Source organism: Gymnoscopelus microlampas (genome assembly GCF_963454915.1).
Source record: "Gymnoscopelus microlampas genome assembly, chromosome: 16".
NCBI classification, from domain to species: domain Eukaryota; kingdom Metazoa; phylum Chordata; class Actinopteri; order Myctophiformes; family Myctophidae; genus Gymnoscopelus; species Gymnoscopelus microlampas.
The window spans coordinates 33,191,078-33,210,446 of record NC_139953.1 but is presented as its reverse complement, the minus strand read 5'-3'; the positions used below and the strand labels follow the sequence as shown (position 1 = coordinate 33,210,446).

Genomic DNA, 19,369 nt, shown 5'->3' with positions numbered 1-19,369 from the left:
AGCGTTGCCAGAATTTGTGAGAGAAATAAGCAACCAAAGTCTAGGAAACCAAGCCCAAAAGAAGCGACTAGGCACTTTAAACTTAGCATACTGTATACGTCGGCTATTTTCGAAACATTTTGGGGACGGGGGGGGTGGAATATTTGGATAAATAAGTAACTATACGCTTTAGAGACAAGCCCAAACAAAAACGCAACCCACACGCCACTTTACATAAAACAAGCCCAAAGTCGCTTATGATAAGCGGACATGGCAACATGACAACAACAGACAGACAGGAGATGACGCATGCACGCGTCCTCACGCAACGCAATACGCATGCGCTGTTACGTCATCATCTCTAATCTCTGACAGCAGCGTTGCCATGTCCGCTTATTATAAGCGACTTTGGCCATGTTTTTCTGTAAAGTTGCTTGTGGGTTGCGTTTTTTTGGGCTTGTTTCTAAAGTGTAGTTGCTTAGTTATTTGGGCTTGTTTCTAGTGTTTTTCAAGTCAAATCAAGGATCCCCAAATTAATAGGTATGTTGTCTGAGGATCCCCATCTGAAAATGTTTTATGTTGTCAGGGTCAGGTAGTGGGACAACACCGGACAACACCCCTACCTACAAAGATTTGTGTTGTTAAAATGTTTCAAAAATATAACACATTTTTCTAATTGTGTCAAGATTTTTTTTAATAGCCGATCTACAAGCTCACACCACGTTGCACCGATCTACAAGCTCATGCGACGCGGTGTGAGCTTGTAGATCGGCTATTTTCAAATAGCCAAAAATATTATGTTTAAAGGGTGAAGGGCTCGCTTCCTTTGGGCTTGTTTTCATATACCCGGTTGCTTGTTTCTCTCGCACAACCTGGCAACGCTGGGGGACAGATGTGAGTGCAGCTTTGTGTTTTTGTTGTTGTTGAATTAGCAGCAGTTTAACTGTCCACGATTAAGCCATAGAAACCACAATAACACAACATGAACACAATACATTCAACCATGTATACCGTCTTTCTGCTGCTCTGTGCGTCGCTCATTGACGCTGAATCATCGGCCAAGCAAGTCAACACGGTAAGAGACTTACATGTTCGCAGCGCTGATGCGCTAGCATGACGTTTAGCTAGCAGAATCAAGCCAGTCATATTTAATGCTTATTATTAGGCCTGTCTCTATTATTACATAATTGCCTAATCGCAATTATTTGAGATAATCGCAATTATTTTTGCATAATCGTCATAATGTTGAAAAATGTATTTGTAATGTATTTGCTAGCTGTAGAATACAACTCTAGACGTATTTATGATTCTGACGTTTTCAATCTACGAGAGTTGTAGGGTTCACACCCCATGGACACAGGGACTTTCAGCACTATACCCCGTAGATACTCCAAACATGTACAAATTGAAAATAAAGGTGCTTACCCCAAGCCCCAAATGTTAACTCTCGCTACGGGTTAGTAGTTTAATGTAATAATCCATATATTTCAATAAAGAAGTGTTTTAATGTCGTCTGTGGCCGATTCTGTCGGAAGTTCCCAATGGGCGGTAATGACGCGCCCATCTGGTGAAACCCGGAATTACACTCAATGTGAAGAAGAAGTAAACGAGGGTGAAAAAATGGTGTTCGGCCACAGACGGCATTAAAACACTTCTTTATTGAAAGATATGGATTATTACATTAAACTACTACCCCGTAGCGAGAGTTAACATTTGGGGCGTGGGGGTAAGCACCTTTATTTTCAATTTGTACATGTTTGGAGTGTCCACGGGGTATAGTGCTGAAAGTCCCTGTGTCCATGGGGGGTGAACCCTACAACTCTCGTAGATTGAAAACGTCAGAATCATAAATACGTCCACGACCACGAGAGTTGTAATTCTACAGCTATGTATTTGCAGACATTTTCAAAAAATTGTGGAAATAGCAGATCTACAATTCTCGTTGTGGGCTTGTAATTCGGCTATTTCCACTATTAATGTTTCGTTTTTAAAGTATTCATTCATTAAATATCAGTAATAATTATTACTGACATAATTATTACATAATCGTTTAATCGCAATTATTTTGCATAATCATCATAATGTTAAAAAATGTTCATATATTTGCAGACATTTAAAAAAAAGAATAGCTATTTCCACTGTTAATGTTTTTTTTATAAAATATTAATTTATTAAATGTCAGTAATTTCTTTGTATATTTAGGTTATTTGTCATATCTGCCCCCCTGTGCGAGGATTTGATTTGCAACTTTATATCAAATCCTGTCGTTTGTATTCATATATTCCAGTGTTCAATGACAGAAACACAATTAAATCGTTAATCGCAATTATTTGAGTGACAATTAATCGTCAGGTAAAAAATGTCATAATCGTGACAGCCCTAATAATAACGGCACTGTCTTGTCTGTGTCTCAATTTGATTCCTATTTCCTATGAATTCCCCCAGGAGAACATTCTCATTAATGTGACAGCAGGAACAGTGGGCGACGCTGAGATACAACAATCCAACAACTTGCAGGTAAAATACATTCGAAGCCAACTATCCTAGTGTAGCATCTCATGCAGAGGGCAGGGGATGTTGTGGGAAAATGTGTATCCCCGTCAGAATCCACTGGTGTGAAGTACATTTACTCAAGTACTGTACTTAAGTACAATATTGAGGTATTTTTACTTGATTGAAACCTTTATTTATTCTCGAAAAGAGCATTGAGGTTTACCCTCATTTGCAATGCTGACGAGATTACATACACAAAATACACACTACACCTCAGAGGCAAATATTACACTTTTACTCCACTTTCAATAATTTGAAAATATTAACCAGTTTACAGCAATTAGGAAATCAATCTCTCTCTACAATAAATATAGATGGATATTCTATTTATTGTATTTAAATATCGGAGATGTTTTAATTTCTTATATGAAATCCAAATGGAGAAAACCGGTTTACTTCAAGCAAAAATAAATGAAGGCATAGATACAATGTACTCTTTTATTATTAATGTGCTGGAATATTAACCAAATAAAAAGGCAGTTTAGCTGCTGAAACCTTGGTTCTTTTTATTTTAACGTGCCAATACATTTCTGACTCTGATCCCAGTCAGCCCCAGGGTTTTTAGTGGCCCTGAACAAGAAAATCACACATACCACTCGCAGCTGACAGTTGATGATTTTTACTTAATACCTACAATCTACAACACGCTTTTGCTGCATTTTGCTGCAGTCATTCTCTAGACTCATCTACTTTAAACTTTGAATAAAAAAGTCTTCTTAAATGTATTTTCTTTTGTTTTTTTTCTTCCATTTTTGGTCAAGTACACTTGAACACATACATATGTCTAATTTTCTTTGTTTCTTTTTTTGCTAACTTACCAATGGCCACAAACATGCTAATTTTGACAGCCATACCTCATTGTTTAACAACTGGGGAAAATATGCATGTTGCCCTAAATGAGGCTGATATCATTTGTTTATCATAACATCACTGAAATTGTAAGAATCAATCTAACCTTATGTATAACTCTTGATTATTTATTTGACATTTCAGATCAATCTAAATATATCTGTGGATGAAGAACAAGTGCTCATCAATGACATTCCCGTGGAGCTGTCAGGGGTGACAAGGCTAAACTGCCAAGCACTGCTCCGTGAGTTTTCTCATTGTCATAGGATACTGTACCGTAACACATTTCACAAGAGATAAACTTTAATGTTTGTGTGGTACTAAAGTGGTCCCTATCATCTGAGTTTGATAGCGGTGATATGTCTTTGTCATGTGTCTCACATTTTTCTAAGCCTCTGTATATTCACCCTTGTTTTCCTCAGTGGAGACCATCAATGGAACCAGTGAGTTTGAAACGGGGGACCTGGTCTCGACCGTCACCCGGGTGATGGTTAACCAGAATCGTCTTTACAGTGACTCAGAGGAAGTGGTGGCTCTGCAGGTGTTCAGCGAGGTCATAGAGATGGAAGGCAAAAAGGTAAACATGGCCCAACATACATGGGTCGGCTATTTGACTCTTACTTCATACTCAGGGTGTCGATGTGAATATGGTCTTACGGAACAGAGATTGGGCATTTTAATGGTCTGGATATTAAAAGAATTTCACTTCATTTATGTAGGTCCACCAACCTGATATGTGTGAGGTGAAGATACTCATGAGCCCGAGTTTCCAGAAGCTAGCTCAGTATACCAACATCTATCCCATTGGACACAGTGAAATCTTCAGAATTCCCAGGGAGAATGATGTGGTCATCACAGATCCAACCAATCCTAAAAAGGGTACGACTCAACCTTATTGTTATTAAACTTTTTTTATTACCTACTATAGTACTTGTTCTCAGTAGCCTCTGCTTTGTTGATGTTGCTTGAATATCCTATCCTAATAATTAAAATATAAGAAATGTTTATTCTTTTTAATTAAATAGCAACTGGTCTTCACCAGCCTTGGAAAAAAATAGAACCTTGCTACTCCACCAAATGGGGGAAGTAGAAGCCAATATTAACAAACTAGAAATGAGTACCCAAAAGGTTCAAAATGTTTAAATCAACGTAGTTTTAACGGACAGCGTTTAGATAATCTTAGCTAAAATAACCACGAATACAGTAAAGAAAAAAAATATATATTCATATGAATTTAGACTGGTGATGACGAGACTGTTATGTCAATGGTGTGCAGCTATGTGAAAATAATGCACACCCTACAGCCAATCAGAACACTTATAACAAATGATACCACACTCAACAAATGCACTGATTTCTTCTAACCTTGTTGCATCAGCAGAGGACCAAGTCTTCTCTCAGACCACCAGCCAGTACCCACTGAAACACGCTGAAACTACCCAGGAAGAGATCGCTGCCCCAGGCAAACTCCCAGAGACCCCCCTGCGCATGGACCCAGACCTGCTGTACGACGCCAGAGACGGCGGTGATGACAACGGTGACGATGAGGAACCAGGCCAGACAGACCAGATTCAGACGGAGACTGAATCTCCATACAGTTACTCTGTAAGCATTATATATCAGAAATCGTGTTGTGAGCTTTAAGCTCCGCTATACAAAAAAAAAAGTTGGTTGAAACATTACACTTGTAATGACTTGCCCAAAATAGTGATGCCAGGTTGCAAGCAGTCGTGTGTAGCTAGATGACCAGAGATATCCGCCTACTGATACGTCTGGGGAAATCTAAATTTAATGTATAGTCTTGAACAGCAGAGAAAACCAGCGCTAACAAACCTAAGCCTACTGCTTTGAATACCAATTATGAGCACCGTCCCAATATGAGGGATCGCCCTAAGGTCTTTACATTGTTTGTGATGCTGTTTTTTTATTTTTTATGCACAGTTTTAACCCATTCATTTAGATGTCACCAGAGGTTTCATTAGGCAGAGATCTCTGTGCTCACCTGGCTACACGACTGATCACCTGGCCTGTTTTGGAAGTGGCAAACATTGGCAGTGGACCTGGTTTCTTTTAGGGACAAAGAAAAACTAAAAAGCGAGTGGATTGCCCGCCCCTTAGAAAGTTCAAACCATATTTGTTTTAATATATTTGCAAAACCAAGTAGTCTCCTCTTCTTCTCAGGCTGTGTGTCGGTGGGTGGAAGAGGTGCGAGAGCGTCTGAGGCGCTTCTGCTCCGAGTCCCTGCCTCTGTTCTTCCTGGTGATGTGGGTGGTGGTGATCGGTGTTGTTGGCTCAGCTGTCATCGTTAAGATCCTGGACATGTTTTTCCCAACATGTGAACACAAGTAAGTAAATAAATGTGTTGAATAGAAATTTTACTTGACGATTAATTGTCACACAAATAATTGCGATTAACTATTTAATTGTGGGCTTTTTTCGTTGAACATATGAATAAGAATTGCATTTCTGTTTGGCTTTTAGGCTTTGAAGTTGCACAGGTGCAGATATGACAAATATCGACCTAAATATAGAAAGAAAGTATTTGTATTTTTTATAACTACTAGACCATACCCGGTCGCCGCATCCGTGGTGGGGTTATGCGCACTTGATCTGGCAACCCGGGAGGCAGTTCGTCCCATAGCTCGCGGGGCCATCCCACAGCTGGGCAGCCCCGTAACCATGGCGACATTCTTTTACACTAAAACGCTAATAAGAAGCTGAGATTTGATGAAATTGAAAAACGGGCTTCACAGTTAAGTTCAGATGGTAATGGTCAATGGCTGTGTGCAAAATCAGAGCAATTGGTCCAGCCACTGAGGAGAACCGGGTAGCTTCACCTACTCCCACTACAGACGGAGGTTACTAGAATTATAGTAGGATACTTTCAAAAAGTAATTATAGTGGAAATAGCCGATCTACAAGTTCACAACACGCTGCATCGAAATTACTTAGATTTTTATGTAATACAAGTATTTTTAAGGTGCCCACAAACGTATTATCCCTCCATATTACATTTGCTCTGCAGCTGTAGCTTCATGTCCACATTCATTCATTGTCAGATTTTTGCTCCTTCCCTTTCCGTGTCATCTGAATATGACAAAAAGTATTGTCACTTTTCTTTTTCTCTCAGGCGAATTTTCCATTTAAACCCTGTTACCTTGCTACCAGAGGATGAGAAGCACACTCTACTAGAGAACATAGAGATAGAGGCAGAAGAAGAAGAGAAGAGACCTTGAATGAAGATGGATTAAGTGAATGTTTTTTCTCAGTCCAGATCCCAGGGCCACTTACTTTTCATTCATATTTGCTCATTAATACTCAACTGGCTGCTGTGGCTGTCTCATGGTTCCTCTTTCCAGGGTTTTCAGCCACTTTGAATCATCCATTTTTATTTTGGGTCGGATTTGTTTGTTATTTGTTATCTATATCTTATTTTGAAATTAATGGAAATAACATTTGTTTCACGTTCGTTATCACTAATTGGAATTGCCAGTTTGTGGGCCAGACGTTATTAGAGTGTTTACATGTACCCTCATGCCTGCTGTAAATAGTCAGGAACAATCTAGGCTAAGTATTAAAATATCTTGTGACAATACATTCAGTAAAGGACTGGTTTCCTGAACAATTTGTGATCTGGATTGTTAGGCAAGCTAGCAATACTGTACATTTGGCCTGGTTCTCATTTAGATGTGAGTAAAGCTGTGCTTTTATCAAACGTGTTACTGTTGTGGTAGGTCAGGCAAAGTCTGTGGTGAGAAAGACTACCCTTAAGATGAATATAAAGGCAAGTTCTAATGAGTAAATATGAATGAAAATAAGGATGAAAGTTATTGAGCTGGATCTAGGCCATTAGATTACCACATTCATTCAAAACAGATCTTTATATGTAGCACTTATTTTCCAGTCACACACCGTAGTTATTATTTCCCCAACATGGCACCATTATTTGAAATTATGCCTTTAAAATCTTACCACTGGAAGAACGTAATAGGGGACCTAATGCACGCTGTTCTGGTTCATATGCTGATTGTCGTACCTCACAGTGCCTCTGTATCTATTCTACTTTGTATAAGTGTGACTAGTTCAGTGACTATGATTTTGATTACTTTCAGATCTTTAGTGTTTGTTTTGTTGTCATCTCTCCTGTTAATTTGACTGGAGAATATAAGCAATGATGTTACAACTCTGTATGCACTCAATAAGTCAAACTATTGATATGACTTTGATATGCTGTATTGTAGAGACCCTGCACTACAAATTGTTATTTAGAACTATGTACATGATGTCCTAAACGCACTTGTCGTAAATTGAATGTGAATATGATGTTGCATTTGTCTAAATGCTGAATTCTAAGCTGCATGGGCTTTGGGCTTATATTTTGATTGAGAGGTGTGAATGACTTAACTGGAAATTGATTTGAATTTACTTGAGTGGCAAGTGAATTAGATAGCGTTAACCAGGATAATCTGGACCGTATGATGCCCAGTCTCAACCGAGAGCTCTGTTATTTCTTGTAAATGAGAAACCTTCAACACTTTTATTCGGCTTTATGTTGTCTCTGCTAAATTTGTAGATAGAATATGGAATGTGAAAGATAAACATGGCACACAATGTAAATCCGTCTATTTCATATGTTTTGCAACATTGCACCTTTGAATTAGCTCCTGCTGCTTCTTTGATATGCTTGTTTATGAATGTGCTAACTTAAATCTTTTGTGTGGTTATGAATTCTGCGTGTGCGCAATGTTATTTTGACAGGTAATTTCCCTTAAAAACTAAAATGTCTCTTTTGTGTGCAATAGTAGAATAAGCTTAAATCCTTGATCACTAATGATGCAAGCAACACATTTACGTACCCAGGGCCACAGTGCTCAAACAATAGTCCCTATGTTTGCAATGCAAGTAGAGAAGGAAAAAGGGAATGATTTTCAACAGTTTTCAAAAAAAGGGAATGATTTTCAAAAACGTTTTCAGCTTCATATCAACTTGTCTCAGAAACCTTGCTAGGCTGTGTTAAAGATTCTACTTTGCCACAAAGCAGGAGAGGCATGACAAAAAAAGCAGCCATATAATTCTCAAAATGAGACATGGCAAAAGCATGATGATGTCACTGTATGCAAGGGCTTCTATGATGCTGCATAATGCATGCCTGAATGCACTAGTGAAAGGTGCATGTTTAGTCTAGTGTTGAATGCAATTTTTCACAGCAGTTGTAAAGTGAGAATGCATGATGACTTAGACCAACTTTCGATGAACATAACTTTATTTAGCACTTTTCAAGGCAAAATTACAAGTGTATTAAAAAGGACAAAGTCAAGAATACACGTAATAAAAGGCTCACCATGAATAAAAAACAATGTTATATAAGAGAACAGAATAAAATAGGTAAAAAAAATACAGATTATTTATTCTCTTTGTTTATTTTCATGGTGTCAAACTCAACTCAACTCATCAATTTCAATTTTCTTGTCTGCCATGCTGAAGCAAGACTTGGGGACATTGGTTTTACTTATATTTGGTTATCAAATCCTGACCATTATTTGTTTTTCTTATGGCCATGAAAGAAAATCCAATTTGATGTTTGCAGTCAGCAAATGATTGAAGGCTATACTTTAACACTGACATCATAACATTGAAATACAGCAAGATATTTGTTCTTTTATTGTCTTGGGCTTGATCAAATCAGTAGTCACATTTGGCTTGAGTTCTGGTGCTGCTCTCCAAATACAGTATCAGGTCAGTGTTTTTCACCTAAAGCTGGCCGATATGGATAAAATATCAACAAATAATACCTCTATCAATATTTTGGAGATGACTATTCGTTTATTCATAGAAGATTTACACAATGAAATATGTGATAAATAATCATCAGTAATGCCTATATAATTAAGTTGGTAAATGCAAATAACAGAATAGCTCAGGGAAGTTCAGAAAATTACATCACTTTACTGTAATGACAAATTATTACAACATCCAAAATCCCAGACGATATCTAGTCTCATATCACAATATCAATATATTGCCCAGATGTTTTCAGCAATGAATCCCATGAATGATACCATCTAGGTGTGATTAGGATAGGTTTTTAATTTAATTTAATCTTGTCTTTATCATATTGAATTTCCATTCACAATAAATAGACTGCAGAAGTAATGCTTGCCATCAGACAGCCAATAGTTCTGAACGCTATTGTATACTTTCAAATACTGAATCCTCATAATGGCTGTTGATGAAGCAGCAGCTTATAGACAGCATAAAATGTGTAGAAGACTAAGAGAATTAGCAAATTCCTGTGTATTTTAAAAACATACTACAAGAATTTGCCCATGTCTAAAAGAAATGTAACTGTTTAGTCTACTCTTCCTCATAAATGATACTGGAAATTTATATTTTACTACACAACCAAAGAGATTGTGCACCCCTTTACCTTTAGGACATCCAGCACAACCCTTACAGCACACTGAAATGAGTCCCTCCCTTCTACAACAGCCCTAACCAATGCTGCTTGATTCTTGATTCAGTCAGGACCGCAGACTCAATCCCGAATTTCCGGTTTGAAAACTCACCGCTTCGAGTCTTAGTCGCTGTCCCCCTCCATGCTGTATTCCTCAATCTCGTCATTCTTGAAAAAAATATGAATGGGTATGGCATTCAATAAATTGATTATGGCACAATATGGCAAGATCAATTTCACACAACTAAATAATATAATACTGTCATGAAAATCAGCATTGGTAAAAAATAAATGCTTACAACCCAGAAAGCTGATAATGTTACCAACAAGCATGACTTAGCATAATATCAGAGGTCATTCATTGAATTTGGGCCACTTTGTGTGTGTCACTGACCACACATTAAACTCATTCATATTCATAATCATTGGCTAGTTAGTTGGTGAAGACCTTATGTGCTATCCAGCACGAAGAGGAAATGTAGGAGGAAATGAAAAATGAGGAAAAGTAAATCTATATTCACACATAATTAATTTTCTATGGTAGGTATATGACAGCCATGTTACAAAAGGAGAAAACCACAGAGTTATAAGCCACAGTTATAAGCTCTTTTCTAATTCTATGAGAACGTGCAATTCCAGTGGTGTTCAAGCTAACGAGATCTAGAATTTGGGCCATGTGGACACACACACTCAGACATGGCACTGGACCGGAGAAAGGAGGTCAGTTTCTAGGGAAGGGAGGGTGTCAGAAGTGTCAGATGTCCTGTGTTATAGCTGATCTAAGTTTGCAGAAAGGGGTGTAGGGGTGGATCATGTCCTGAAGGTAAGTAGGTCATCACCAGTGTTTTGAAATGGGTACGGGCAACAAGTGGAAACAAGTGAAGGGAACGCAGAACTTGGCAGAAGGGGGAAGACGTGAATATGTAGGCAGGTTGAAGATCAGGCCTGCCACAGCATTCTGGATCAGTTATAGGGGTTTGAGTGAGTCAGTGAGCAATGAGCATCCCATACCTTCCTATGTGTCTATAAACAACCAGTTATATATTCTGTCTTTCTGGTCTGTTATTATTCACACACTGTGCCTGTAGCACACACTACACTGAAGGATGTCAGTCTTGTCTGTTCCTGTTCCTGCCTAGGTTTTTAACTTAAGAGACTTTTCTCCCTCCTGGACCCCAAGCTGTGTAATGACCTCTCCCTTCTCAGTCAAGACCACAGACTCAGTCCCCGATTTCTGCTGCGGTCTGAAAGCTCACTGCTCACCTCTTCAACTCCGGAGTTTTCCTCGCTGTCGTCCGTATCCGTGTCTTTCTCCTTTCCTTCACCTTCATCTGTCCGCTGGGCACAATAAATGCAGACAACGTACAGAGTTGGTGGATGTGGATGTACAGTACACACACGTATTAACTCTATTCATTATGACCCACCGATACGCTACTGTAAATGAATACACTTAAAACGGGAACAACCAGCATCTGCGTTGTTCACATCCATCATGTTTACAGTAAAACACTGCACTTCACAGTGCAGCATTAACACCAGCAAGAAGGGAAAATATACACATTGCGATATGATTCAACTACATTTTAATGAGTTACCTAATATTTCTACTATATGACATCAGTACTGCAACGTCAGTCCTATGACATTAGCACTATGATGAATATCAGTCTAAGAAAATTGGTGAAGAAAATGTTCAAACACACTCAGACACACTTATTATCTTACAAAAGCAGTAAATACCTCAACGATGGGTCCTATAGGCAACAGGTCGATGTCCTTCTCAGCAATGCTCTGTAACTAAGACAGTCAAAACAAGATGGGAAAATGAACAAGGAACATGTCAATGAGCAGGTTTTGTGAGTATGTGCCAATTTCAGCATGTGACCCTCTAGCTCAGTTTTTCCCAACATGGGGCACATCGGGCACCCCTTGCGGGTGGGGGCATGAGGCCTTGTCTGTTTGGAGGTAGTTGCATCCCTATTTTGGGCATGTCACTTAAATGTCAAATGTCATCTTTTCAAACATTTTATAGGATAAATAAAAGCAAAAATTGCAGCTCTACAAACTTGTGTTACAACACATTGTGCCAGTATAACACAGAACTACTGTGTTATACTACAAGAACACTTTCAAGGTCACGTTCAGTGTCAACTTTATTGTCAATATACAATAGATTACTATGGGCCACCTCATGCCCATGGGAACCCATGGGAATCCCAATCCCAGGCTTCTTAATACTTACTTACAACAGATTACACTATGAAACACGGTTGTAGGTTGTATTATTTGTTGTGCAAGAGGTATGTAAGTGTGTCTGTGCGTGTGTGTGCACTGTGCATGTGTGTGCATGCGCGTACGTGTGGGGGGTCTCTGCTTTTGTCAGATGTAAGAAGGGGTGGCTCCAACAAATAAAGGTTGGGAATCACTGCTCTAGCTGTATGCAAAGACACGTGTTGGTGGATAAACATGAGTAACCTACAGTGGTGGAAGAAGTACTCACATTTTGTACTTAAGTAAAAGTACCAATACCGCAATGTAGAAATACTGTAAAAGTAAAAGTCTGGTATTCAAAATTGACTTGACATTTGACAAATAGCCTAAATATGCATAGGGCTGAAGTGGTTAATGCATGTTTTGTAATAATCAAAATCTACAAAGTAACTAGTAACTAAAGTTTTCAAATAATTGTAGTGGAGTAAAAGTACTATATTTGCCTCTGAGATGTAGTGGAGTAGAAGTAAAAGTACTGAAAAGTGGAAATACTCCAATAAAGTAAAAAATACTTCAAAACAGTACTTAGTTACTTTACACCACTGCAAGTAACCTACCCAGGTTAGGTACTCTTGTTCCTGCTGGTGAAGCTCTGTGTCATTGAAGCAGAGCTGGTCCGTATCGAACCACAGTGACTCTGTCATGCGTGGAAACAGAGATGGAAATAGAGTGGACATCTTCACTGTTCTGACTGACAGCCTGGAGCAGAGTGGAACTGTCAAGAGAGAGAATGGACATTTAAACCTGTGACTAAAATCATAATTTCTAGTCAGCATCAGAAGGATTAAGACATACATGTGTGAACTAGCTAATTGTGCAATATTTATTAAACATTTTCCAGAGGCAAACAGTCAATCTTTTGTTTGATTTTGCTTGTCAGATCAGATGTCTGTTCTATGAAATTATTCAAAACATATTTTTAGGAAAAAGTCTATTCACTCCCTACCTTACTCTGCTCAAATCAATCTATTTGTCATTATACATCTAAACCATAGCTGTTTTGCACACGTGCAAAATGGACTCACATTTATATGACAATCAATGCAACTGATTTGCTTCTTAATAAAATAATAGTAATATGATGTGCATGAGCCAGAAACTCACTGCTATATACCATGTCTCTATCAGTGGTAGAAAGATCTACAAGCTCACAATTGTCTGATGCAACACATTGTGCGCTTGTAGATCTGTTATTTTCAAAAGATTTGTATTTTGATGACAATACTTTTTTACTTTTACTCAAGTCAATATGTAATTCCGGACTTTTACTTGTCTACATTGTAACATAATACTAAAACTATATGAAACAGACTAATTTAAACCAAAATAAATGGGTAAACATCCATCTGCTTTGTGTACTTTACCACTAACCTGAGAAAATAGGGGAGACAATGGCAGGTGGACAAGTGGCTTCTTGCTATGGGAAGATGTCGTAAAGCCACATTTTTGTTTTGCTCCGTCGCCGAAAATAGCAGATCTACAAGCTCACAATGCGTCGCATCTTCGTCGCGTTGTGAACTTGTAGTTCGGCTTTATTTTCAATACGCGACACCGTCGTACGAGGGAGTATGAATCGCTACGGTCGAGACAAGAGTCGCGAAGCGAAACCAACCACACCACTGCACTGCCACCTACTGTCCATAAGGTAGAGCACACTTAAGTTATAAAGTCAGTGGTGGAAAAAGTACTCACATTTCTGCTCTGTAATTGTAGTACATTGTCTCCTAAACTTCATTCAACTTCAATACAGACACCATTAAAAAAAAATATATAGTTTATGTATATGTAATGGCATTTCTATCTCTGGGAACCCAATTTATATTATAAAATCAATGTTAATTTAACTCAGAGAGTGTACAAATGGAACCAAACACTCTCAGAGTTACAGACCCATAAGGGTCCATTTGGGTTCCTATCCATCATTTATCTGGGGACCCCCTGGAACTCCCTCAAGGGCCACTGGTGGTCCCCGGACCACTGGTTGAGAACCACTGATTTAAACTACAAACGTATAAGCATTTCCAGTGTGTCAGGTGAGCTATGAGGCCTCAGTTCCGGGTCAAACACGGGTTTGTCTTCAGTGATGTTCCATCAACCATCAGAGAGAGAGCACGCGGAGACGAGTGATTGAAAAAGACAGTGTGGCTAAAAGAGAAAAGAAAAGGCTATTTTAATCGCTTCGGCATTACAATAATCTTCGTCGTTCAGGTCAGACTTCACTTTTTCACAAAAACTGATAATACGATGTATTGGTAGTGGTGTAAAATAAGTACTTTTACTTTACTTCTACTCCACCACTACATCATAGAGACAAATATTGTAGGCTACTTTTGCTCCACTATTACTTGAAAACTTTAGTTACTAGTTACTTTGTAGATTTGGATTATTATTACAAACACACATTAACCACTTACGCCTTATGTACATTTCGGCCATTTGAAAATAGCAGATCTACAAGCTCACAATGAGCTTGTAGATCTTTTTTTTTTTAAACATTTGAAAACTTGTGAAATGGGGACATTCTGCATAATGAGTACTCGATACCAATACTTTTGTACTTTTACTCAAGTAAATTCCACAGACTTTTACTTCTAACAAGAGTATTTCTACATCGCAGTATCGATACTTTTACTTAAGTAAAAAAACGTGAATACTTTTCCCACCACTGTGTTTTGTTAGCATAATGAACGTCAGGTGGACGTGATTATGCTAATAACAAGCTGGATGTTTGCAGGTGGAACGACGGTGACCGAAGAACATTCTGGATGTAGGAAGGAACTCAAGGAAGGCGGCCGAGTGAGTTTGACTTTAGTTGTGTATTTATCTGCTGTTGATTTCGGGGGGTAGTAGGTTGTAATAGGCTCTATGCACAGCCGCCATATTGGAGAGAAATTGGGCCTCTTCCTTACTTCCTTCACAGGTGTTACCACCAGTGATACTAATGAAGGCTCTGCCTCTGTTACATTCTGGTCAGGGTGCTTATATTGTGCATGTTGGCTGATGAACAACAGACAGAGCTACAAGCCAACGACGCGACGCGATTCACCGAGTTGATGGCTTGTAGATCTGTTCCTTTTGACAAACGCTCGCGCCATTTGCAAAAAATAAAGCGTTTTTTTCACCATATGGCTGATCTACAAGTTCACGGCAATTTCACCCTGCGAGACGCCACCTTACAACAAAGTGTGCTTTTTGTATGTTTTGAATGGTACAGTCTGAAGCATAAACGTGTCATTGATTAAAGTTACTGTGTGATAGTGGTGGAAAAAGTATACAAATGTTTTACGTAAAAGTATGAATGCTGGAATGTAATGTAGAAATATTCTGTTTAAAGTAAAAGTCTGGAATTCTAAATTTACTTGATTTAAAGTGCAAAAGTATCGGTATCAAAATGTACTTAGTATCAAAAGTAAAAGTAGTCAATACGCAGAATGTCCCATTTCACAAGTTTTCAAATGAATAAAATGTATAAAAGTCTTGAAACTAGCAGATCTACAAGCCCACAATGCGTCGCCCTGTGGGCTATTTTGAAATGGCCGAAATGTATTACAGGGCTGAGGTGGTTACTGTATGTTTTGTAATAATAATCACAATCTACAAAGTGTCTGGTAACTAGTTGTAATGGAGTAGAAGAACAATATTTGCCTCTGAGATGTAGTGGAGTAGAAGTAAAAGTACTGAACACTGGAAATACTTCAGTAAAGTAAAAAAAATAACTTAAAATTGTACTTAAGTACAGTACTTGAGTAAATGTATTTAGTTACTTTACACCACTGCTTTTGGTAGCTTTTGAATGGTACAATTTGAAGCATTGTCAATCTGTCATTGATTAAAACGTTACTCTGTGTGACTTGTCAAGTATGAAGAGTATTTCAATTTTCAGGTCCCTCAATATTCAACATTGCAATACAATGTACGGTATGTCTCATCATCAATCTCAATCTACCACCAGCATCTGCACGTCATGTTGAATTTTGTTTAATGGTTCGGGGTAAAGCCTCGGATCAAGACTATCATAGATGTATTATATCGAGTCTGACTTTTACTTTTGTATCTGACATGCAAATGTCAAAATCAATGAAATACATATGTTAGTCTTGATCCAAGGCTAAGTCGGGTATAGAAAATGTCTTTCTTCCAGGCAGCTTACTGCCTTTTTACACAGGTTGCTGACATGATTTTTGGGGGGTCCCCAGATGACATTGAGGTGATAAGACCATTATTGCAAAAGTATCAAAAAGTACTATAAAAACTGGTCAAACATTGGCCAAATTGTCAAATAATCTAAGGAGGAGGCAAACATGAAAAAAATCTCACAACGCCTTGTGAGCTTGTAGAATTTTATCTGTGGAACCGAGTCAAACTAAATGTAATGCTTCAACTCCTACAATTCGAAGTGCTTATCAGGGTGGGGGGGTCCCAGTTCAGATATGATTATTTTGGGGGGTCTCTGCCTGAAAAAATTGAGAACCGCTGAAGTGAATTCATCAGTGCATGTCTTCCATTGTGCACTCTACTTTTTTTGTTCTTTGTAGTTTTCATGAAGGCACCTATGAATGATAGTGGGCTGTTTACAGTGCAGCACTGCATCAGGTCGCTTCAAGCACACTCTTGGATGTAGAGTAAAAATAATTGATAGATGCAGCCCAGCTTGCATAATGGGGGGCAACAGTTAATCAAACTAATCTATTAGCTGTTGCATTTGTGCACCTTGTATGTTTATAAGTATAAAATGGGGCTTAAACTTTAAAGGATGACATCACCCATTTTCAACCTATCTTCATAGTAGGGGGGTGCGCAGTTAACCTTCAAAACGGGGCTGCCTCTACTATGGTTACAAAAATATATTTTTCTATTAAATATATATTTTATTGAGATATTAAAGGTTGGGTATGTGATTTTCTTTTGTTAAAATAATTGACAAATATTTCTGTATTTTGATAGTACTCATTGCTATAGCCCTCTTCCTATACAATCTCACTGTAACTACAAACATTTTAACCATGTTAGACTCATTTAAAACACACATCCTTGGTTCTGGTGACTGATATTGCGATAATGTGCGAGAGGCAGATTTTTTTTTTTTTTTCATTTATGATTTATAATTGTTTTGTAAATTTAAAAAAATAAAATGGATTAAAATAGTTTTTAAAATGTATTGAAAAAGCAGGGCCCCATACGTATTTGAAGGACAATATCAGTCACCAGAACCAAGGACGGGTGTTTTCGATCCATCATGGTTAAAATGGAGTTTGAACTTCGGTTTTGCATGTCTGATAAAATGAACATCAAATATCTAAATACTGAATCAAGCAACTTAAAAACTGTATTGGGTGCTCACAAAAACCAGAGTAGATGTTAAAATGAACCCAAACATGTTTGAAAGGGAAATTATCCCTTTAACCTTTTTAACAAAAAACCTGTTTTAACCTAAAAATATAAAAAAATACCCTTATTTTTTTCCATTTTGCACCCATATTACTGTCATGTCTGAATAAAATGTTGATTTAACGAGCAAAATAAGCAAATGTATGCCAATTAAGGGTGATTTGCGGGGCCTGTAGCACTGATTTGTGCAGTGCTGGTCACCTGCAGCGTGACTGCTGGCATCATTCACTTCTCTGTGCAGTCAGTGAATCTAGCTCTAGTAGCTACAGATCGACACTTTCGGTTTGAAAAAAGGGCAAAGTTTGTGAGTACTTTGATTTTGATGGGAAAGTGTTGTGATAGAGAAATCGCATCCACTATAAACACATGGATGTGAATCGCCAATGTTAGGCCATACTGATCCGGTCAATTTGAAGAAATAATTTTGTGTTTGAGGTGAGAATATGGAGAATGCAGAGTAGGCCTATGTTCCTATAGGCCCACTTAGCGCTGTTACAAATTTCAGTTGACGATTAATTGTCACACAAATAATTGCGATTAACAATTTAATTGTGTTTTTGGCGTTGAACATTGGAATATATGAATCAATAAATTTCAGACTGCCTTTAAGGCTTCGTAATAAAAAATTGCACAGGGCAGATATGACAAATAACTTAAATATACAAAGACATTTCTGACATTTAATAATTTTACACTTACAAAATTTTAAAAAAAAGCGGATATAGCTGATCTACAAGCTGTAAGCTTGTGTAGATCAGCTCCGTTTATGCATAAATAATTGCAACTATCTCAAATAATTGCGATTAAACTATTATGTAATAATTGTGACAGTGGCCTACTACATGTTATGGTTGAAGGGGAGCTACCCAGCTGGTCAGTAGTGTGCTTCTGACCGGCTCCCAGCTTGTGCTGGAGTGACGGCATAATTGATTTGACCTACTTTAGCTTGACGTAATTAATTATTGGGAGCAGTTGTGTAATATTGGATTTTATATATATATATATATATATATATATATATATATATATATATATATATATATATATATTCATATTCATTCCAATGAGATTTGGCCTTATAGATCAAAAAATTCTGTTAATTTTGAATTCATTTTTAACTATTCAAATACATTTTTCTAAAACGTTGGCTACATGTCAGTGAAATGAATCGCTGGGCACATCCCTAGTCTTCACTAATGCTTATGATATTGTAAAACTAGAAAAAGTGCTCCTCGGAGCACATATCCGCCAGGTCAGTAAGTTATTGTGGCCTGGTGGCGCTATAATAGGCCAATGTGAAAAGGATGCTATTTCTTCTTGGGCCTTTCACGGCATCGGACACTGCATTCATGATGATTTGAGGCATTCTATTTAAAAAATGTGTTGTGCTCAATTAGAACTGCTGGTGGTGCTATAACAGGCCAATGTGAAAAGGGTGGCATTTCGTCCTCAGCCTAGTGGGAATGTGCGTGCAAAATTGGAAAAAATTGGCCCCCATGGAATTATTTGGGATCAGCCTTGGTACCATTTCCAAACTTCTGTGAGATTTACAGGCAAGATTTGCACAACGGTAACAGAGTTGCAGGACCCATACTCAGGTGCCAGTTGCACAACTGCCTGCAAAGGGTACCAGGGCTGACATCAAATAATGCGTAATGGAACACCAGCTTCACTTGCCCTATTGCATGGGACAAACGTGGCATCTTTCCATGTGGGTAGTGTTGCTGCTTGGAGCATACACAAACTCAACAAAAGTTGCCAGACCCATGCTCAGGTGCCACACACCTGTGACTGTCTGGCACCTCTCAGCAAGTGTGTGCTGGCAGGTGGCTCAAAACAGGAGTGATTACCAACAGAAGCATATTGGGGGAT

General features: G+C 38.2%; 1 protein-coding gene across 2 annotated transcripts; it reads left to right on the top strand.

Annotated features, from left to right (window-relative positions):
- Window positions 1–860: 860 nt before the first annotated feature.
- Window positions 861–8,109, top strand: ginm1 (glycoprotein integral membrane 1). Of its 2 annotated transcripts, none has more exons than XM_084083145.1 (8): window positions 861–1,054; window positions 2,425–2,496; window positions 3,526–3,625; window positions 3,804–3,958; window positions 4,101–4,260; window positions 4,763–4,986; window positions 5,563–5,726; window positions 6,512–8,109. In XM_084083145.1, exons 1-8 carry the CDS (start codon window positions 962–964, stop codon window positions 6,615–6,617), a joined length of 1,074 nt encoding a protein of 357 aa, XP_083939271.1. In that variant the 5' UTR covers window positions 861–961; the 3' UTR covers window positions 6,618–8,109. The 2 variants fall into 2 exon arrangements, with proteins under 2 accessions (XP_083939271.1, XP_083939270.1); XM_084083144.1 differs by having other exon boundaries at window positions 4,760–4,986.
- Window positions 8,110–19,369: the final 11,260 nt, after the last annotated feature.

Bases quoted from the DNA above. Each gene is read 5' to 3' on its own strand.
- ginm1 (XM_084083144.1), top strand. From the start codon at position 962: ATGAACACAATACATTCAACCATGTATACCGTCTTTCTGCTGCTCTGT. The intron at 1,055-2,424 runs GTAAGAGACTTA...GAATTCCCCCAG, and splicing joins CGGCCAAGCAAGTCAACACG to GAGAACATTCTCATTAATGT. The intron at 5,727-6,511 runs GTAAGTAAATAA...TTTTTCTCTCAG, and splicing joins TTCCCAACATGTGAACACAA to GCGAATTTTCCATTTAAACC.